This window comes from Panthera tigris, chromosome E1 (genome assembly GCF_018350195.1).
Source record: "Panthera tigris isolate Pti1 chromosome E1, P.tigris_Pti1_mat1.1, whole genome shotgun sequence".
Lineage (NCBI taxonomy): Eukaryota > Metazoa > Chordata > Mammalia > Carnivora > Felidae > Panthera > Panthera tigris.
This window is the reverse complement of record NC_056673.1, coordinates 4,175,486-4,198,637: the sequence shown is the minus strand read 5'-3', so window position 1 is coordinate 4,198,637 and position 23,152 is coordinate 4,175,486. Positions and strand designations below refer to the sequence as shown.

At 50.2% G+C, this 23,152-nt stretch overlaps 1 protein-coding gene across 1 annotated transcript; it reads left to right on the top strand.

Moving 5' to 3' along the window:
* The first annotated feature begins 6,049 nt into the window (after positions 1-6,049).
* On the top strand, positions 6,050-22,804 carry DHRS7C (dehydrogenase/reductase 7C). Its single transcript, XM_042966542.1, has 7 exons — positions 6,050-6,159; positions 6,387-6,546; positions 11,704-11,816; positions 13,817-14,027; positions 15,997-16,089; positions 20,672-20,827; positions 22,347-22,804. Exons 2-7 carry the CDS (start codon positions 6,393-6,395, stop codon positions 22,553-22,555), a joined length of 936 nt encoding a protein of 311 aa, XP_042822476.1. The 5' UTR covers positions 6,050-6,159; positions 6,387-6,392; the 3' UTR covers positions 22,556-22,804.
* The last annotated feature ends 348 nt before the right edge of the window (positions 22,805-23,152 follow it).

The following is a 23,152-nucleotide window of genomic DNA, read 5'->3' as shown; positions in this document are numbered from 1 at the left end:
GAAGGGAGGGAGGGAGGGAGGGAGGGAGGGAGGGAGGAAGGAAGGAAGGAAGGAAGGAAGAATAGATGGGAGGGAAGGAGGGAGGGAGGGAAGAAGGAAGGAAGGAAGGAAGGAAGGAAGGAAGGAAGGAAGGAAAGATGGGAGAGAGGGAAGGAGGGAGGAAGGAAGGAAGGAAGGAAGGAAGGAAGGAAGAGAGAAGGAGGAAAGGAGGGAGGGAAGGAGGAAGGAAGGAAGGAAAGAAAGAAGTAGAGAAGGAAGGAGGGAAGGAAGGAAGGGAGGGAGGGAGGGAGGAAGGAAGGAAAGATGGGAAGGAGGGAGGGAGGGAGGAAGGAAGGAAGGAAAGATGGAAGGGAGGGAGGGAGGGAGGAAGGAAAGATGGGAGGGAGGGAGGGAGAAAGGAAGTAAGGAAGGAAGGAAATATGGGAGGGAGGGAAGGAGGGAGGCAGGGAGGGAGGGAAGGAGGGAGGGAGGAAGGAAGGAAGGAAGAAAGGAAAGATGGGAGAGAGGGAAGGAGGGAGGGAGGGAGGGAGGAAGGAAAGAAGGAAGGAAGGAAGGAAGGAAGGAAGGAAGGAAGGAAGGAAGGAAGGAAGGAAGGAAGGAAGGAAAGTGAACAGTAACTCTATCCTATTAGTCATTCAAGTCAAAATGTCAAAATCTGGGAGTAATCTTGACTCTTCTCTTTCCTTTATTCCCCTCCGTCCAACCCATGAGCAAATCCTGTCTGCTCTACCTTCAAATCTGTCTGAATCCAGGCACTTCTCACCACCTTGACTTCTACCCAATGCAGCCAAGCCAAGGCCACCATTACTGCTTCCCTGGGTTACTGTCACACAAGTCTCCAGCTGCCTCTCCACTTCCATCCTTGTCCCCACATAACCTAGTCCCAGTACAACAGGTGTACATGAAAGTCAAATCACATCTTTTCTCTCCTCTGGACACTCCAAGGATTACCATCTCATTTAGAGCAAAAGCCAAACATTGAACCATGTCCTACAAGATATGTAGGCCCTCCAACAGACACATGAAAAGATGCTCAGCATCACTCATCATCAGGGAAATGCAAATCAAAACCACAATGGAAAAGGAACCCTTGTGCTCTGTTGATGGGAATGCAACTTGGTACAGCCACTCTGGAAAACATTATGTAGGGCCTCAAAACATTAAAAATAGAAATACCGGGGCACCTGGATGGCTCAGTTGGTTAAGCACTGACTTCCGCTCAGGTCATGATCTCACAGTTCGAGCCCCCACGTCGAGCTCTGTGCTGACAGCTCAGAGCCTGGAACCTGCTTCGGATTCTGTGTCTCCCCCTCTCTCTCTGCCCCTCCCCTGCTTGTGCTCTGTTTCTGTCTCTTAAAAATAAATAAACATTAAAAAATAAAAAAAAACAAAAATAGAAATACCATATGATCCAGTAATTTCACTACTGGGTATTTACCCAAAGAAAACAAAAACACTATCTTGAAAAGATATATACAGGGGCGCCTGAGTGGCTCAGTCGGTTAAGCATCCGACTTCAGCTCAGGTCACGATCTCACAGTCCGTGAGTTCGAGCCCCGCGTCAGGCTCTGGGCTGATGGCTCGGAGCCTGGAGCCTGCTTCCGATTCTGTGTCTCCCTCTCTCTGCCCCTCCTCCGTTCATGCTCTGTCTCTCTCTGTCCCAAAAATAAATAAACGTTAAAAAAAATTTTTTTAAAGAAAAGATATATACAGCCCTATACTTACTGCAGCATTTACAACAGCCACACTACAGAAGCATTCCAAGTGTCCATCAATACATAAATGGATAAAGAAGATATATGTATGCAATGGAGTATTATTCAGCCATTAAAAATGACATCTTGCCATTTGTGACAACATGGACATATCTTGAGGGTATTAGGCTAAGTAAACTAAGAGAAACACAAATACTGCATGATTTCACTTACATGTGGAATCCAAAAACCCAAAATAAACAAACAAAAACTGGACGCTTAAATACAGAGAACAAACTGATGGTTTCCAGAGGGGTGTGGTTGGGGGATGGGTGAAATAGAGAAAAGAGACTAAGAAGTACAAATTTCTGGTTATAAAATAAATAAATCACAAAGATGAAAAGCACAGCATAGAGAATAAAGTCGATAATATTGTAATAACATCATACAGGACAGATGATGACCACACTTATCAAGGTGAGCATTGAAAATGTATAGAATTTTCAAATCAATATGTTGCACACCTGAAATTACTATAAGATTACATGTTAATTATGCTTCAATAAAAAACTGGGGTGCCTGGGTGGCTCAGTCAGTTGAATGTCTGACTCTTGATTTCAGCCCAGGGTCATGATCCCAGAGTTGTGGGATTGAGCCCCACATTGGGTTTGGAGCTGAGTGTGGAGCCTTCTTAATATTCCAAGCACATTCTGCCTCAGGGCTTTTGCACTTTGCTGGTCCCTTTGCCTAGAACATCTGTCTGCCACAGATCCCCATCACTTCCTCAGGCATCCATCAGTTCCTCATCATCTTTTTACCAACACTCTCTGATCACCCATGAAATCAGAGGGACTTATTCTCAGTTTGCCTCTTCCCCTCTCCTGTGATAGATGCTGTGATGTGTCACTCAGGTTCCTCTTCACTGATCCATTTGTTGCCCCAGCTGTTGGTAGTGCAGTCAGCGGACAGCCAGCTCTCAGCACCTTCAGGCATCACCTCAGTTAGAGAGAACTGACCTTTGGCCCAAGCAGGTAGAGAAGACACTAGTACGTTGCATTAAAACTCCGTGATACCCACCTGTGCTCACTGATGGCTTTTGCTTTCCATTAAAGGAAAATGGTAATAGGGATGGTTTACAGATGAGTCTGTCTGATACACTGGCATCAGCTAGAGGTAGATGATCCCGTTCAAGAGTGGCCCTGACACACGGCAGAGAAGGAAGACCTTCTGTGCACAGAACTCGAGCCGTACCTATTGTCCACTTCCTTTGGGTGGAAAGATGGCCTGAGTTACAGATCTACACAGTCATATTGGTAGTTGGGTTGGCCAACAGGTTGGAGACTATGGAAAAAGAATTGGTGACAAGGAAATTTGGGGAAGAGATGTGTGGACATTCGCCTTGTAACGACACTTGAGTATGAATGAGTATGACGGTATTTGGTCCTGTGAGCATGTCCTCAAGAGACTAACCATTGTACAGGGGCTGTTGTTAATCAGGTGGGCAAGACACCCTTGCTGTTTCTGTTGGTCTGCTTCTCTTCCCAGCCAGCCCCATGCTTGTTCAAACACACCATGGTGTCAGAGACTGGAAAGATGGCCATCAAGGTATTTCTTCCTCCTTTGGCCCGTTTTCACAGACAGTAGCAGCTACTTTCCATGGCTATAGAATATGCTAGATGCAACCCCCCCCCCCGACCCTGACCCCAAGTTCTGCCTGCTTTCATTGGGCTGCAGTAACTCTTTTTCTATCCCTTGTCTGAAGGGGTGCTAACAGCTTTTCACTGTTGCTGGTCTCTGGGTGCCTCAGTGGCCCTGGTGTACGTATCCTTAACGCTTTCACAGCCCTGCAAATGACCCTCCCATTAAAGTCTCTTGAACCATCCAGGGAGATTTTGTCTCCTGCCTGGACACCCAGGGATTCCCTGGGTTTTATTTTCCTCTTAGAGGACTTACCACCTTCTGACATACTACAGGATTACTTCCTTGTGGATTCACTGTCCGCTTCCCAACACGAGGTGGTCAGAAAACTCCGTGAGGGTGAGTAGTCTCTCTCTGTCATTCAGCGCTGTGTTCCTCACACATAGATCCCTTCTTGGCTCATGATAGCTGAGCAATAAATAATGGTTGAGAAATAAATGACAGAATCAATGAATGACATTTCTGGACATTCTGGAAACATTAAGCTCCACATCTGAGGATGTTTGCTAGTCTTTAGGTGGATGGTTGGCCAATGATCACTGTTTACAGCCGCATAGAAACTACACCCGGAACATCCTTACGATGGCGTGGAAGAGGCAAATAATTCTGCTAGCGCACCTGATCGTGGATTACCACCGTCATCCACATCTACTTAAACAGAAAGACTGCCATGAACTATTACAGGAGACCCAGATAGTTACCCTTTCGTAAAGGACCTTGTACTGCTGTGAGGCTTGCCATCAAATACAGGTGTGAATTGTCCAACCACAGCAGTGGCCACACTTGAACAAGGGAACTGAAGAACTTGTATGTTGACTAAGCCAACCTTGACAAGTAGACATTATACCACTCATAATATTTTCAGCCTCCCAACGTAGGTGGGTCCTCTAAAAGAATGCTCATTAGAAATTTCCTCATTCTTAATTTCAAAGAACAGTTCTATTAAAAAAAAAAAACACACACCTCCATCCCAAGTGGCACTGTCAGGGGAACGAAGTAAAAATGCGAGGTATATTCACACACCGAATGAGTAATCTCCAACTTCACACAACAATATGGATAAATCTTCAGCAAAACAGTAACAACTTTGTGAATCTATTTTTTTTTCATAACATTTATTTATTTTTGAAAGACAGAGCATGAGCAGGGGAGGGGCAGAGAGAGAGGGAGACACAGAATCTGAAACAGGCTCCAGGCTCTGAGCTGTCAGCACAGAGCCCGACGCGGGGCTCAAACTCACGAACCGCTAAATCCTGACCTGAGCTGAAGTCGGACACTCAACCAACTGAGCTACCCAGGTGCCCCAAGATGGCCACCTTTAAAGGCATTTATTAAATAAACTTTTTTATAACAATAAAATTATATAAATATTATAAAAATATATTTATATTTATACTTATAAATATAAAATAATAAAATATTAATAAATCTATTTTTTTAAGTTTATTTATTTATTTTGAGAGAGAGAGAGAGAGAGAGAAAATGAGCATGGGAGGGGCAGAGAGAGACGAGAGAGAAGATCCCAAGCAGGCTGCACACTGTCAGCACAGAGCCCGACTGGGCACTTGAACTCACGAACCGTGAGATCGTGACCTGAGCTGAAACCAAGAGTCAGATGCTTAACCCCACTGAGCTAACCAGGTGCCCTTAGGGCATCATTATGACTGGTCTTCTGGTTTCTGGAGGTTTGAATGCTTGAACTGGTTCTTAGCTTTTGATGTGTCTTCATTTCTAATCCTATCATGTTCCCTTATGTAATTAAGATATTTCACATTTGGGATAAATTCTTACTATTCTTTTTTTAAGACTTCATTTATTCTTTTTTATAAATTTGTTTATTTATTTTTGAGAGGGAGAGAGGGACAGAGTGCAAGCAGGGGAGGGGCAGGGAGAGAGGGAGACACAGAATCCCAAGCAGGCTCCAGGCTCCAAGCTGTCAGCCCAGAGCCTGACTCCGGGCTGGAACCCATGAACCGTGAGATCATGACCTGATCAAGCCTGATCTAGTCAGACGCTTAACCAACTGAGCCACCCAGGCGCCCCTAAGACTTTATTTTTAAGTAATGTCTACTCCCAACACAGGGCTTGAATCCACGACCTTGAGATCGAGAGTCATGCACTCCATCGACTGAAGCAGCCAGGCACCCCAAATTCTTAGCGTTCTTAATCATTCCAGAGGATAATAGTTATCTTCTTGGACATAGTATCTTAGTCAGTCCTCCCAAGAGCCCTGCAAGATGACTATGTTACGCCCACTTTATAGATAAGGAAGCTAAGGCCCAGGGAGGTGAAAGAGCTTGACTAGGAAGAAACACCCCCACCCTCTGTTCAGGTCACACCTACCAGGGGTTCATTCTGCAACAGGCTCCATTCTTCTTAACATTCTTCTATGCTTTTCATCACCTGATCCAAGGGTTACAGGAACAGAGCACAGGGATGTTTGCCTGAAAATCCCAGGTCCCAATCCCTAATGCCCAGCCCCGAACAGCAGAGGAAACCCATAACAGACAAGCCAGAGAGCTTTAAAAGCCCTGGCAAGAGCTCTGAAATCAGACCCGGCCAGCATGTGTCCCTGAATATCAGAATAGACACTATATTTACCCTGAAAAGCCCTTCAGTGTGCTGAGAGCTATAAATAGTCATTAGGGCCCAAGCAAGTGGCCTTAACACAAGGATTTCCTTCCAAAAATGCAGACCCATTTTAATTAAATTTGTAACTAACCTTTGGGAGGGCAGGCCCCGGATTCCGTTTGCTTTTGGACACACCGTGAGTAATTTCCTATTCATTGAGCATCTGGGGATTAACATGGTCGCTTGGGTGTTTAGCTCAGAAGGAGTCCTCCGGGAGCTTGCACAGAGCCCGGCTCCCTGGAGAAGACACGTGGGTGCATGGCGAGTGCACCTGTAGCCTTGGGCCGCCTCCCTGCTCCGGGGGGGTCTCATCAGAGTCTCTTTGCAAAGCCAAGTCCTTTCCCTGCCCCCCGCTGCCCCCAGAACAAGATGGGAGTCACGGCTGTGTTTATCCTGCCTCTGCTGCTCCTGGGAATCAGTGGCCTTCTCTTCATCTACCAAGAGGTGTCCCGGCTGTGGTCAAAGTCAGCCGTCCAGAACAAAGTGGTGGTGCTCACTGATGCCATCTCAGGACTGGGCAAGGGTAAGCCAGCTCTGTCCCCACTGCGCCCATTCCTGACGTGAAGGACGAGAGGTGGCAGGATGGTGTGTGGCCATCTGCTAGGTGGGGGGCGGGGGAAATCGAGGCTGTGTCCTCTCCCAGGGTCCGTGGCTAACCAGCGAGTGTCTTCTCTTTTGGGGGCTATAGCTCCCTGTGCCCGAGAAACAAGGGGATTGGGAGAGCTGGGTTGGTTGCAAACTCACAGCCTGGGAGAGCTGGGTTGCAAACTCACAGCCTCAGGGCCAAAACTGATCAGCAGATGTCACTTGTTTTTGCGTTCATGGCGTTCCAGAAAATTTGAAATGCAAAGCCCTTGGATGGGGCGGCATATCAACTATGAGCCCAGACTTGGGTGCTGGGTGAAGTTCCAGGCTCTGTCACCTACTAGCTGGTGATTGCACTGCTCTGCTTTGGATTTCTCATCCAGGAAAGTGAGGACACTGGTAATGTCTACCTCACAGGGTTGTCGGGATGAATGAATGAATTCCTTGATGGAAAGCATGTAGAAGCCATCAGGTGACCGTGACGGTCATAACGATGAGCAAATTCAGGCAGAGTGTGCCCAATGTGCTACACACCCCACCGATCCCCGCTGTATCGCAGTCAGGCTGATGACCTCAACCATATTACCTCCTGGCCTTGAAGGCAGTTAGGTTTGTGACCCCTGATTTGGACGGTCTCGGGGCGCTTTTCTGCTGGTGGCATCTGTGACATGAGGGTAATAACTGTCCTTAAGTTTGTAAGACTCTGACCCTATCACTCCTAGCAATGTTTGTGTAGCCGCGTTTGGGATAATTTGGGCATCATTTTTGCTCTTGTTTGTGTTGTTTTTAATCAAGCATAGAACCCACATTGACAAACATCCATTAAGTCACTCAACAGGTATCCAAGGAGTCCATTATGTGCTGGGTATTGAGATGAACACCGTCCCTACTTTGAAGATGGGTTCTGTTCCAGGGGGTGATTGCCCCAGGCTCACCATGTGACATAAAAAACAAAGCATGGGGGTGCCTGGGTGACTCAGTTAAGCGCCCAACTTCAGCCCTAGTCATGGTCTCTTGCTTCGTGGGTTTGAACCCCATATCGGGCTCTGTGCTGACAGCTCGGAGCCTGGAGCCTGCTTCGGATCCTCTGTCCTCCTCTTTCTCTGCCCCTCCCCTGCTCACGATCCATATCTCTCAAAAATAAGTAAACATTAAAAAAAAAATAAACCAAGCATGAGGCGGGTAAACTGGCCCTCCATGGGGCCCAGAAGCAATTCCCGAGGAGAACATTTTGCTGCATTAGACTCCATGCTCAAAACGGAGGAGGGATACAAGCTCCAGCTTCTACAGGGACAAGTCAGAGCACACACATTTGTCAATGAGATCAGATACAAGATGATGGGGACCAGTTGTTGCCCTGGGGAAATGGAACAGAAACACTCACCCTAGAGACAGTCAGAGTCCGTGTTGGGGCAAACCTGTCCTTCAAACAGAATATGTCCACATAGCATCAGGCCAGCCGCCAACAAGAGACCCCTTCATCAGGAAGCCTTCCTTGCCCCCTGATCTTTCTTCTTGGGTGCTCCCCAAGGAACCAGCCTCTGGGCTCCCATGGCTCCTCATATGAACACCCCGCTATTCCCACACTCCTCACGCTGTGCCCTACACATGTCCTTCTCAGCTGATCGGCCAGACCCAAGCTCCCTTATGGTGGAACCTGTGTGTGTTCCTAACCCCAGTGTCCCAGCACCTAGATCAAAGCTTGGTGTATAATAAGCACTCAAAAAAAAAAGTTTATTTAATAACTGCCTTTAAAAGTGGCCATCTTGGGGCACCTGGGTGGCTCAGTTGGTTAAGCGTCTGACTTCGGCTCAGGTCATGATCTCGCAGTTCATGGGTTTGAGGCCCATGTTGGGCTCTGTGCTGACAGCTCGGAGCCTGGAGTCTAATTCAGGTTCTGTGTCTCCTTCTCTCTCTCTCTCTGCCGGTCCCCTGGCTCATGCTGTCTCTCAAAAATAAATAAAACGTTGAAAAAAAATTAAAAAAAAAAAGTAACCACCTTACGGGAAAGCACTCATTTGGGTACAAGTATGTTGTCGTAGATTTGTCTTGTTGATTTCGGGCTAGATTCCAACATGATCAGAGAACATATTTTGTATGATTTCGATTCTTTTAAATTTGTTGAGGTGTGCTTTACCACCCAAGACATGGCCCATCTCCGTGAGCGATACGCGGGTGTTTGAAAACGGTGTGCATTCTGCCGTGGTTGGGAGGAGAGTCCCACAAAACGTGGATCAGACCCCGCTGGTTGGTTGAGAAGGCTGTTCAGTCCTGTATCCTCCTGAGTTTCTGTGTTATAAGACAGTGCCATACCATCGATTGCTGAGAGGTACCTTGTTTTGAGTCTCATTCGGGTTATAGTGACCCCGTGTTCAACTCAGGCACCCAGGAAATACATCTCGGGGCGGGGGGGTGGTGGTGGTGGAGGGAATGGCATTTTCAGAGGAATTTGGTCTAGTCTTTGCCCTAACATCGGTGTCCTCTTGTGCTGTGTCTTACCGGACCCGCCCTGGAAAGAAATGCAAAGCTGGAAGAAAAAAAAGCAAGTCCAAATATTTAGAAGTAACCCGAGAAGCTGGGTGTGCGTGGCCTCAAATAACACGCAGCTGACCGCAGCGGTTATGGGTTCAGACTGCTCTGCTTTTCAGGTCCGAGGCAACAAAAACGTGACGGGCCCTGAGCAGACAGTGCAGGCTTTACGTGGCCCACAGCACAGCCTCGATCCCCTGGGACCCGACCAAGCCCGGCAGGTAGCCCTGGAGAGTTGCAAGGACCCAGCGCCACGCTGTGGACCAGGGAAATCGGACGAAGATCAGGACATGTGAACCTGCCCCAAACCCCCACACGACTCAGCCAAGCTGGGAATCGGGTCACTTTGTGTGTGTGCATTTTTTTAATGTTTATTTATTTTTGAGAGAGTAAAAGAGAGCCTGGGTGGTGGAGGGACAGAGAGGGAGAGAGAGAGAGAATCCCAAGCAGGCTCTGCGCTGTCATCACAGAGCCTGACGCAGGGCTTGAACCCACAAACTGTGAGATCATGACCTGAGCTGAAATCAAGAGTCTGACTGAGCCACCCAGGCGCCTCATGGGTCACTTTGTACCCGCTGTGTCTTTGGCAAGAAGGACTCTCGAAATCCTCACACTCTCTGTGCCTCGAAGAGCTCGGCACCCTGTCTGTGTTTCAGCATCTCTGAGGCGTGCCCCAAACGTTTCCGAAACTGAGCCTACTTGCCTGTCGGTCGACAGCCCGTTCCGACGGTCACAGGCCACCCTTTGGCATTTTCATCTCCCTGAAATCAGAAAGCATCTCCACCCGGTGGCACCTTAGAGTCAAGGAGATGTGGAAGGAAAGGTGTGGCTCATATTTGCTGCGTGAAAAAGGAAAAGCCTGGAGAAACGTTGTGCTGAGCTGAGCTGATCCAGAATCGAAGCAAGAGAGCCTGAGCATAGCAGCACCTGCGTGGGCAGAAATGACTTGTTTGGAAGGATGCCTTCGGGCTCGCTGTTCTGCAGTGATGAATGCATCCCTGGGCTCCAGCCTCCACGGGCGCACCTGCGAAAGGCGAGGTTCCCGCGGAGGAGAGTGGGTGGGTGATAGTGAGGGCCCCTGGCTGCCTCTCCCAAGGAGGTCAAGGTCACAGGCCCCTCACCTGCCCCTGTGCTCAGCTTGTAGATGTAGAGTGTGAGTGGGCGACAGAACCCTCCCCCCAGCCACATGCTCCTTTCTGGGAGGTGGGACAAGAGGTGGAGAACCGGGCGCCCCCCCCCCCACCGCCCCGCCCCAGGCATGTCCCTGGCTTCACCGCTTACCTGCTGCGGGACTGTGGGTGAATCATTTCTACTCACTAAATGTCACCTCTCAGGTTTGCAAAACACGGCCATCGTGGCTGCCCCACGCGTGGGGGAGAGATGGACCCTTCCCCGTGGTCCCAACAACTCAAGGTGACATTGTCCACACAGTTATTTCTTGATTCAGGTTTCCATCAGTCAGAACTGCCCACCTCCTCCCCCTCCCCCTTGCCCGCTCTCAGCCACACCCAGCACACCTGTTTCTAGACCTCACTGGGACCTCCATCGGTCCTGCGTCCGTGCGTCTCTCCCGCTGAGACTGAAGGCTCCAGCACCGCAGCTGTCCTCCTCCAATACCACAATCCCCCTGCCCATGTGCCCGCCGATCAAACCCCGGCCGGCCCCCTTCTCTGCACCGCACGCAACCCCGAAACCGCTTGGAGCCATTGCATTCCAGAAGCCAGTCTCCCGTGGGCACCCAGGGCGCCCAGGTATCCTCTGTCATGCTCGATCAGTCCAGGCTCACCGCTGTGTGGTGTAAAACGGGGCGATAAGAGGTACTGAGCACCGCTAGTGGGTGTTTGGCGATGCCCTTCCCAGGTCCCTGTACGTGGCCAGGCTCTGTGAGTGTTGGCTGCCCGGCTCACACACTTGCCCTCTGCCAGTGGACACTGCCTCCCTGGGGCCTTCCATGCCCTCTGCACCCAGCCCTGGAGGGAAGCTCGATCAGCACGCTGAGAAGACACGAGCGTATAAAAGGCCAGCCCCTTGCCTCCAGGTGGGACAGCTCAGCAGTGGGTTGTACCCTCCAGAACTTTCCTCGGATCCAGCCAAGACTACGCTTTACCTGAGACCTTACCCCCCGATGGATTTTTCTCTGACGGGCACTCCTGGCTGCCTGAGTCCCTGTCTCTGATTCTGTTTCTGGGAGACCCACGCAGGAGCCTTTCCCATATCTTTAGGTTAAGATCGGTCAAGGGCTTTGATCCTGGAGGACTAGGTGGATAGGGTCACCTTTCTGTCCAGCTTAGGGAACAATCTTCTCATAATCAGAACCATCCCACAAAGGACAGGCTATTTCACTCCACTCCAAGCTCCCCTTCACGGGAGGTAACCATGCTGAGGCCGGAAAGGGAAGATAAAAAATTCCAGCCCTGGGAGGAAGTTGAATGAAATGACCTCCAAAGGATTTCAATGGCCCACGGACTTTGGAATCCTTTGAAATCCTGAATTCGTAAGAGAGACGCTCATCATCAGTGGCTCCATCCACACAATGCGCCCTGCCCTCTTTCCTTCTTCCCCACAGAGTGTGCTCGGGTGTTCCACGCTGGTGGGGCGAGGCTGGTGCTGTGTGGGAAGAACTGGGAGAGGCTAGAGACCCTGTATGATGCCCTGATCAGCGTGGCTGACCCCAGCAAGGTAAGGGCTTCTGGCAGCTGGCTTGGGGATGCCCTTGGGCACCCTTAACCTTCACTGGTTTTTTTTTTGTTTGTTTTTTTGTTTTTTGTTTTTTGGGGTTTTTTTTTAGCAGCTCTTTGACCAGGTGGATGAAATTTGGTGATTGCTTTGGGAGGCAGCGGTCTCACTAACCTTGACACAGGTTGTCTGCCACTCGTCTTGACCATTCTTGCCAAGGATTTGCTCACCCTCCCCACCCCCTGTTATATTTAAGCCAGAGTCCACGAGGACCCAGAAGCTAGAGCATGACAGCCGTATGGGAGTGATTATAAACTCTTAGGGCTGATTTTTCTAAATAAAATCTCAGGGGCACCCGGCTTGCTCAGTCTGCGGAGCGTGGGACTCCTGATCTCGGGGTTCTGAACTCGAGCCCCATGTTGGGTATAGAGATTACTTAAAAATAAAATCTTTAGGGGTGCCTGGGTGGCTCAGTCAGTGAAGCGTCCGACTTTGGCTTAGGTCATGATCTCAATTTGTGGGTTTGAGCCCTGCATCGGTCAGGCTCTGTGCTGACAGCTGGGAGCCTGGAACCTGTTTCGGATTCTGTGTCTCCCTCTCTCTCTGCCCCTCCCCTGCTTGCGCTCCGTCTCTCTCAAAAATAAACATTAAAAACATAAAATCTTTAAAAAGGAAAATAACACCTCAAATGATATTTCTGTGAAAGAAATCAGGGAAGTGAAGTCACCTTCTAAGAAGCCACCGGGAGGTGAACACTTTCCAGGAGGCTGTGGTTTTCAAAGTATTTCTGGAGCACTGCCTTCAGTGCTCTCTTCATGGTTTGGGGTTTTTTTGTTTTGTTTTGTGGGGTTTTTTTGTTTTTGTCTTTGTTTTTTGTTTCTTTGGATATTTTGGGGTTTTTTTGCCCTTGATACTGAATTACTTTTTGGAAAAAAACAAAAATAATTCAGAAAGAAGCCTGGCATTTGGGGGGATGGAACACACTGGACAACACAGCATCCAGTTCTGTTTTGGGGGATGTTACCAGGTGTTGAATTAAAAAGAGGTACTGACATCAATTGTGTGGAAAATACCCAGTGATGGTTTCTTTACTGCAGGACTTTTCAGAACCTTTTATATGCTACCGTGCATCGTGTATCCCCAAGAACAACATATAATAAATAGTCTGTGTTTCCCAAACAAATTTGACCGAGGAACCCTCTCTTCAGGACTAATGTTTGTCAAACACAGGGATCGGGGTCGCATTTATCACATGATGTCATCAATTTTCCAACCTGTTCCCTGCTCTCCAGCACGAGAGTCTTTTTTTTTTTTTTTAATGTTTATTTTTGAGAGAGAAAGAGAGACAGAGTGCAAGCAGGAGAGTGTCAGAGAGAGAGGGAGACACAGAATCCCAAGCAGGCTCCAGGCTCTGAGCTGTCCGCACAGAGCCCGACGCGGGGCTCGAACGCCCAAACCGCGAGATCATGACCCGAGCCGAAGTCGGACACGTAACCGACTGAGCCACCCAGGTGCCCCTAGACCATGAGAGTCTTGATGGCAGTGAGTGTCTAGGTCTGGCACACAGATGCTGCTCCAAAACTGTTGTGTGTAAGATTTGGGTCAAAAACGAAATGTAGCTACAAAAGCACTATGATAAATCCTCCTGTGGTTCGTAAGTGAGCTTGGCAAGCCATTTGCAAAAAGGAACTCCTAAGATGTTATAAGGATGTCACCACTGGAATCCATGCACGGCCTCCTCTGTAAAGGGTGGTATTCGTTTGGATTCATCAGTTCTGGCCCCTTGGCCAAAAGTTCAGACTGATGACTGCATATTTGCAACTTTGGACTCCTCTACCCAAGAATGGAATCTCTATTAGCTTCTTTCCTCCCAGAGTCATGTCTGCTTTTTCCTCCTCATTTTTTTCCCCCTGTGGTCATTCCATGAGCTCTGAATTTCAAAAGGGGGGTGGGGGCCCCCAAGGTATTCCCACACATGCCTGACTCTTTCATTGGTTCAGCAGACATTCACCCCAAAGCTGGTCCTCTTGGACCTCTCGGACGTCAGCTGTGTTCCAGATGTGGCCAAAGAGATCCTCGACTGCTATGGCTGTGTGGACATCCTCATCAACAATGCCAGCATGAAGGTGAAGGGGCCTGCCCATAAGATTTCTCTGGAGCTTGACAAGAAGATCATGGATGCCAATTACTTTGGACCCATCACACTGACCAAAGGTCTCGTGAGTTTGACCTTCCTGCAGATTTCGGGGCCACCGGCTGCTAGGGAGGGCTCTGTCACATAGCCAGACGGATGGTCACCCAACTGTGGATGGAATCTCCAACCCCCTCAGAAAAACTCCTACCAATTTGGTGAAAGCTTTCACCATTCTGACGATAAATGTTGATAAAAGAAAAGGGATTTGGGAAGTATCTTACTAGTATATTCCAACCTCCCTCTGTGGGAAACCCCCTCCCCATCTAAGCTCTCCCTTCATCCCCTTTCTTCTTACTCTTGTCCACGGCTCTCCCACCAATCTCATCCCACATCACTGGACCATGGCCTTCATGCTTCGCATATATTTTCATATATCACCCTTGCCCTTGATCTGTCCCTACCCATGACAGTTGGTCAAGGGTAGAGATTCTGTCCTCAGAAATATAGAAGAGAAAGGTTTATCCCAAACTACAAGAGACCCAATATGGTGTCAATCCCTTTGCAGAAACAGGGAGAACAGAAACCCTTTTGAGGGTAAAATGGCAGCTCCTGTGTGGAGATATCTCACAGCCAAAGGTCAAATGCAGGTCTGGATCCTGGGGGGTTGGGGCTGGAGATGACACGTAATAGAGCCAAGAGTTGAAGCAACAAGCCCCGGCCCCCCCCCATCCCCCCACCAAAGTTTACCAAAGCAGAATCCCAAAAGGGAGGATGTATGAGTGGAGACTGTCTGAATTTAGCATGTGGGGTTCCCTGGCTGAGGAAGCGTGATCTTAGAACTGCCTCCTCCATGGCCCCAGTCCCCATGATCATGGGGACTGGGGCACTAGGATAGATGAAGGGAAACTTATCTGAAGCAGAAAGATGACTTTCCAGAGCTTCTGAAATGATGCCCCAGAGATAATGGTTTCCTCCAGTCCAGCCCCTGTGGATACACCGTGCTTCTGAGAGTTCAGGGTTCACTGGCATCAAAGTGAAGGATGCAGACAGTGGAAGGAGAAATCCAGGGCTGGTGTATCTTCCTGGCTGAGCCTCTAACTTGCTTACAGACCTGAAGTCCAGTCACTAGCTCTGGGCCTCAGTTTACCCATCTGAGGCATGCAAGGGCTCGATGTCAATGGCCATTCTGAAAGTTGAGTCTCTTGATTTTTTTTTTTTTTTTGCCATATCCCCATTCCACCTGTAACTATTATTTATTTCATTCTCTAAAGTTCTGCATTTTCAAATCAGTTCTTTTCAGGGGAAGTCTTCATAATATCACCATAAATTAAAAAACATTTTCTCTCTCAATAAATAGGAGAACCCTGGGGCACCTGGGTGGCTCAGTTGGTTAAGCATCTGGCTCCGGCTCAGGTCATGATCTCACGGTTTGTGAGTTCGAGCCCCGCATTGGGCTCTGTGCTGACAGCTCGGAGCCTGGAGCCTCTTCGGAGTCTGTGTCTCCCTCTCTCTCTCAGCCCCTCCCCCGCTTGCACTCTGTCTCTCTCTCTCTCTCTCTCCCAAAAATAAACAAAAAACATTTTAAAAAATAAAAAAAATAGGAGAACCCTGAAAATAGAACAAAGTGGTAGGTTCTCCCAAGACACAGGGCTGAGGCCTATCCTCTCTTTGTTGAAAGATTTGCACCTGCAAGAGAGGTGTTGAAGACACAGTAGGACCAATATGAGCCTTCCTGCTGAAGGCAAGACTTGGGTCGAAATAGGATGACCTATGACCTTTCTCACCACTGAGATCCGTGTCCCTTCATGCACATGGGTGGGTCACGGAAAACCACCCAGCAATCGCAATCACCAGTTGAGCCAAGCCCACTCTTGGGAAACACGGGAGAGGGGATGTGCTTGCTCCTGCCCACCTGTGTCTTGGGGTAATCGAATGACCGGGGAGGTAGTGGGGTCCTGCGTGATGAAAGGGGTCTGGGGAAGGGGTCTCCCCACTGCTGTCTGCCTCAGTTTCCGATGCGTAACCGTGACTCTGTCCTGTGCTTTCTAGCCCTGCTCCCCGACATGATCTCCCGGAGGACAGGCCAGATCGTGTTAGTGAATAACATCCAAGGGAAGCTTGGAATCCCATTCCGTACAGCCTGTAAGTTGCTACGACAAAAACGTTTGGCCATATGTTATGTGTCTTAATAGACCACGGATGTCATGTCCCGCACTAGGCATGCGGTTATAAGGCGGGGGTGGGGGAGGGAAGTGTCCGGATGTGAAATGGTCTATTGGCTTTTCTTTTATGCCTTCGGTTCCTATTTTCGAGCACCTATGGCTTGCAGGTGACTGGGTCCCTCTCCCCCAGAAGTTCACATCCCACAGGTGGTCAGGGCATGCCCTGGCTGAACATGATCAAGGCCGGACGAAGGGCCCCCTCCTGGCAGGGGCACATGGCCTCAGCTCAAGTGATCCTTCCTCTGTAAGGACAGGAAAGGTTACAACTGAGAAGGGCGCATATCACACAGGGGAAAAGGGCAGAAAGTTCTGAAGGAGGAGGGAGGGGAAAGTGAAAGGCGCAGAATCCAAGGAGAGGTGAAGAGAAAATTCCAAAGGCAGGTGTCCTTTAAAAATTCCAGGGAAGAGGGGAACTTCTCAGCATATATTCATGGGATCCAGCTGGGGGATGTCCGCCTCCCTTGCGGTAGGATGCTGGAGGGCAGGACGCATACCGTATACATTTCTCTATGGCCCACAGCGTCCTGCACAAAATGAGAACCCAGTAAATGGCTGGTGGGCAGAGGGCGGGAGGGAGGAAAGAAAATTGGGTGGGTCTCCTGTCTGAGCCTCTTCTGGCTGCCGTGACGAAACACCACAGACTGAGGGGCTTCTACAAGATGGTTCTGGAGGCTGAGGTCCAGTGTCAAGGTGTCGGTGGGTTTGGCTTTTCCTGAGGCCCCTCTCCTCAGCTTGCGGACAGCCGCCTTCTCCCTTCACATGGCTTCTCTTCTGTACATCCCTCAGGTCCTTCTCTGTGTGTCCAAATTTCCTCTTCTTTGAGGACACCAGTTGGATCGGATGAGGACCAGTCCTGATGGCCTCATTTAAAGTAAATCACCGTATCTTCAAACCCAGTCCCATTCTGAGACACCAGGATTAGGACTTCCCACGTACGAGCTGGGAGTGGTGGGGGATACAATTCAGCTCATAATATCCCCCCCCCCCGAGTAGAGTTTTCTTTTCCCATCTGTTCTAGTTAGGTTAAGCCCAGGACAGCGGGCTCCTCACTGTCACTCAGGGACCCCGAGTTGTGCCAGATCACTGCTTTGCCATCATTTCCCATATGGCCAAAGCTGGTGCCCACCTTGTCTGGGTTCTGGCTGTGAGAAGAAGGCAGACAGCCTTGGGGAGCCATGCCCAGGGTCTACAGCCCCAGGCCAGGAGCTAGCAAACATCTCAGCTCATATCCTGCTGGCGAGAACTCAGGTGCACACTTAACACCCAGCTGCCAGGGACGCTGGGAAGCACCTGTCTACCTGTGGGCCCAGGAGGGAGAGAAGAATGGAGTTTGCTTCACACACAGCTGTCTTGGCCACGTCCCTCATTTTCCTTTCTTTCCAACCCACTGATAAACATCACCACTATTCCTCGGATTTGTAAACTCTCCACGCATGTTATTCCCAGGAACTGGATGACTTTTCACTTCCCTTGATCTATGCCTTCATTCGTTCAACAAACAGCAATCGAGGCCCTAAAGCCAGGTGCTGGGGACACAGACAGCAGGGACATGACATTTGCAGTATTGGGACAGACCCTTTGGCCACCAACCAAAAACATGGGGCCAGTGCATGGGTTTTTCTGGAACATTTCTGAAACACGGCATTGAGGGTGGGGCAGTCTCATGAGGCTCTCCACCCCCCCCCCCATCAGCTCTCTGACGTCCAGCTTCTCTGCAGCAGAGGAATGGAGGAGTGCAGAGTTTCCCACATAAATGTCACAAACTACAGAGGGGCCACCCTGGGCAGGCCCCAAGTTCTCTCCTTCCTCCAGATCTGACCATGACTGGGGTTGTCTGACTGTGGTGGGTCTCCTTCCACACCCACAGGAAATGTAGCATCCCTGATGCCACAGCACTGGGTAGGGAGATGGGGCTCTGAGGCTCAGCCCAGAAGCACAGCAGAGATAACCCAGCCCGCCTCTGCCTCCAGCTCCTCGCCCGGGGCCCCACCCAAGGAGAAGCTTCCTTGTTGAATGATCAGAGGAATTGACAAGTCAGTGAATGAACAGCAAGCTGATAACCCTTCTTTGGAAGTAACAGCTCTATTGACATAGAGCTTACAGACCATACAGTTCTCCCATTTGAAGTATACAATTCGGTGGTTTTGAGTATATCTCGATATACTAAAATCCATCACAATTGCTTAAATCCATCACAACTCTTGCTATTATCCATCTGTTTGATTCTAGCCGCGCTAGTGGCATGAAGTGGCATCTCGCTGTGGTTTTGGCATGAACTGTCCCAATGGCGATGATGAGCTTTTCATGCAGGCAGAGTTGGAGTGACTGTGAACCACGAGGGGAGTCCTGATGGGGCTCTTCTCTCATCATTAAGTGGGGATAATAGCCTCTGTCTCTCTTCGTTCAGTAGATTCCATTAGGGAGACCGAGTCTCACCCAGGTCCAGACGAGGTCAAACGAGCAGATGTACGGAAATTCATTTTATGAACCAGGGAAGGGCAGCCCGGGAGCCCCACGGCATTTGGTTTTGGCCAGCATGCTGGCAAACCTCTTTCTAATTAGCGATGTAGTGTTGTGATATGATGGTTTATAATAAGAAATATATATTTGGTCTTCATCCCATTTCTGACACAGAGCTTTAAAAACCCTTGAATTCCCTAAGTGATGAGTGTTCAGTGTCTCTTGTTACATTAATGAGGTGACTTTTGGACGCCACCTAAAGATGGGGGTGCTGCTGGCCAGGGGCACCAACCAGGTGATCAGGGGGTGGGAGCTTCCAGTCTGCCCCCACCACTGAGGAGCAGAGAGGATCAGGGGATTTTTCTAGCACCAAAGGCCCATGGTTTAATCAATCGTGCCTATAACAAAGCCTCCGTAAAATCCCAGAAGGTCGGCTTTGGAGAGCTCTGAGGTTGGAGAGCTCGTGGGGAGTCGGGGAGAGTGGTGCACCCAGAGAGGGTGTGAACCTCTGAACCCACTCCCACACACCTCACCCACTACACCTCTTCCATCTGGCCGTTCTGAGTTAGGTCTTTTTTTTTTGTTTGTTTATTTATTTATTTTTGAGAGAGAGAGAGAGAGAGGCAGGAAGGGGCAGAGAGAGAGGGAGGGAGAATCCTAAGCAGGCTCCGTGCCGTCAGCTCAGAGTCCCATGCGGGGCTCAAACTCACGAACTGTGAGATCATGACCTGAGCCCAAATCAAGAGTCGGACACCTAACCGACTGAGCCACCCAGGTGCCCCGAGTTATGTCCTTTTATAATAAACCCATGATCTACTAAGTAAAACATTTCTCTGAGTTCTATGAGCTGCTCTAACAAGTTAATCTGTCTCGAGGAGGGGATCATCGGAACGCTTCGATCTCCAGCCACTCCGTCAGAAGCGCAGGTGACCATCAGGACTCATGCTTGGTCTGAATTGAGTGGGGACAGGGGACAGTCATGGGACAGAACCCTTACCCTGAGGGATCTGACTTTATCTCCAGGTAGACAGTGTCAGAATTAGGTCGTAGGAGCCCCAGCTGGTGTCGGAGACTTGGTGCTGTGGGCCAGAGCCCGTGTGTTGGAATTAGGTGCAGAATTGGTCAGTATTTAATTATTTGAATACGAGGACATTTCCGTCAAAATCAGGATTTCCAGCTCCCTGAACGATAATAGATCTGGTGCCACGGGGCCCACCTTCTCGAGGCAATAGTTCGCGGAGCCCAGTGCAGACCAAGCGCGACTTTCCCTTGCCCCATGCCCCCCCATCCCCCCAGGGCACCTGCATTCTTCACCCTGCACGGTGAGGGGGCCGGTGGCTTGCAAGAGCCATCTGGGGACCATGCATCCCGTAGGTATCAGCATGATGGCAGAGATCCCAGTACACCCACCCCCGGCCCGTTTCAGCCTCCAGGTGACACCCCCGAAATGGGAAGTTGGGGGTTATCATACCCCAGATGGGGCTCTGACTCCCCAAGGCTTTAAGGAGCGTCTTCTCCACTCTTTTTGGAATTCCTGGAAAGGTTCTTGTTAGCCCAAGCATTTGGCCCGACCATTTGGAATGAATCTGGTGAGTGGCTCAGATGGACAGGACCTCGGAGGAAAAGGCCGGGAAGTGGGAGGGGAGACTTGTGCTTCGGGCTCATTGAGACCTCCAGCTGGTCCTGGGACTCTGGAGAAATCGCTCGGTGCCAGCCTTACTGGGAAGGAATGGGAACTCGTGCCTGGGCCGTCACAACAACTTGCCAAGAGTGATATTATCCCCATCTTAAAGATAAGAAAACTGGGACACCTGGGTGGGCTCAATCGGTTTAGCATCTGACTCGATTCCAGCTCTACCTCCGTCCGCCATTTCACGGGGTCTGTCTGTCCTCATCCACAAAGGGAGGGGCAGGGCAGGGCCACAGCAGAGAACCCTTCCAGCTGACCTCTAGGATTGTGCACGCAGGCCTCTGTCTCCACTGCTCCTGCTGGGGAGCAGGGCTGCTCCCCCCCACCCACCCCTGCCCGGTCTCTCTTTCAGATGCCGCCTCCAAGCACGCGGCTCTAGGCTTCTTTGACTGCCTCCGAGCTGAAGTGGAAGAATACGACATAGTCGTCAGCACGGTGAGCCCCACTTTCGTCCGGTCATACCACATTGACCCAGGCCAAGGAAACTGGGAAGCCTCCATGTGGAAATGTGAGCTTTCAGGGGGAAGCTGGGGTCTGGGAGGGCAACTGGACGGGGCGGTGGGGGGAGGGGGTGCTCTGGGGCAGCCGGGTTTCACCGGGCCTGCAGGGGAGTGGGTGCTCCTGAAGTCTGAGACTAGAGGTGGTGGGGACCTGCACCCAGCTAACAGCAGGAGGGGAACCCCAAATTTAAGTCCCGAGGCACCAGGTGGAAAGAATCCTAACCCACAACCAGCAGACCAAGTCCCAGCTAGCCTCTGGCACTCACACAGCTCTGTGACCTCGCACACGTGACTGTCTGTCTCTGGGCCTCAGTTTCCCTTGTGGAAGAGCCAGATTTGGCCTTTAAGAACTTGCTACTCCCCCCCCCCCCCTTTTCCTAGGAGGCGGCACAGAGTAGAGGCTGAGAGTCTGGCACCAGATTGCCTACACTTGAAGCTTGTGTCTGGTATGCATTCAGTGTTCGAACGCGGGCGGGTCCCTTGATCTCTGTGCCTCAGCTTTCCCTTTAAGAAACTGAGGATTGTAGGAGCACCTGGGGGGCTCAGTCAGTTAAGCATCCGACTTCACCTCAGGTCATGATCTCACGGTTTGTGGGTTCGAGCCCCGCGCCGGGCTCTGTGCCGACAACTCAGAGCCCGGAGCCTGCTTTGGATACTGTGTCTCCCCCTCTCTCTATGCCCCTCCCCCATTTGTGCTCTGTCTCACTCTGTCTCTCAAAAATAAATAAATGTAAAATAAAAAAAAAATTTATGAAATTGAGGACTGTGGTAATACCTGCCTTGCGGAGGCACTGGGAGGACTGAAGGCCCATAAATGGTTTACAACAGCAACCAGCACAAAGCAAGCACTCTGTAAACATACCGTATTATTACTGCTATTCTAGAATGCTCTAAACAGAGAGCTGCTACGTCCTGCCCAAGGCTCTGTCTACATTAAGGAATCAAGATGAACCAAGATGTGGGCAAACGGTCCCAGGAGGTTCTTGATAAGCATGGCTTTGCAACAGTTGTCAACAACAGCTCCTTAATTCATCTGGCACCTTCTTTCTTTTTAAATTTGTGTTAATATTTATTTTTAAGAGACAGAGAGAGACAGAATGCAAGTGGGGGAGGGGCAGAGAGCAAGGGAGACACAGAATCTGAAGCAGGCTCCAGGCTCCTAGCTGTCAGCACAGAGCCCCACGAGGGGCTGGAACCCACAAACCATGAGATCATGACCTGATCGAAGTCGGACGCTCAACCGACTGAGTCACCCAGGCGTCCCTGGTACCTTCTTTCTCAATTAAGCTCTTTCTCGTCCCTGCAATGACTCATAACCACCCTGAAAAGTTAATAGGGCAGGAAACTATGCCCACTTTACGGATGAAGAAGCTGAGGCTCAGGGGGTCAAGAGTCAGCCCCCCCAGGGCCTCACAACCAGCAGAGGGTGGAGCTGGTTGGGGAACCCACAACCCCAGGCCCAGCCCACGCTTCCCTCTCTTTGGGCATCAGGGGCCGTAACCCCTGCCCCTACTGGGGGCTTTTCAGTCTTTTTCAGGAAGCTGACCTACGGGGTGCACCCTGTGGACGTAGCGGAGGAGGTGATGCGCACCGTGAGACGGAAAAAACAAGAGGTCTTCATGGCCAACCCCATCCCCAAGGCCGCCATGTACATCCGCACCTTCTTCCCCGAGTTCTTTTTCGCCGTGGTGGCCTGTGGGGTGAAGGAGAAACTCAACGTCCCAGAGGAGAGCTAACCGCAGAGGCTATGTGGGTCCCCTCGATGGGAATAAAGGCTTTCCTGGCAAGTGCTGGTCCTCTGTCCTCTTAACGCTGGGGCCCAACACAAGCCATATCCCCCTAACCCACACCCACCTATGGGAGATTTTCTTCATCCCAGTGAGGATGGCTTGGATGCCAGCTCAGCCACTTACAGGCCCTCAACATTCCCAGGACGCACTTCCAGAAGCTTCTCTGCAGGGTGACAGCAAGTAGGACAACAGGAGCCATAATGGGTCTGACCCCCACAGACACACACACACACACAAACACACACACACACACACACACACACACACACACACACACACACATATGGCCATCCACCTGCTCAGGAACCTAGAAAACCACCTGCATTTTATACAGGACTGACCTGCCCTTGTCAGCCTCCAACAACAGAAGCAGGACTCGGCAACCCTCTAGGGCAGCCACACGGAACTTTCTGTGATGGTGGACATAGTCTATAAGCCACATTGTCCAGTGTGGCAGCCACTAGCCACATACGGCCATTGAGTACTGGAAATACGGCCTGTGCAATGGAGAGTATGAGCTCTAAATTTTATCTCACTTGAATT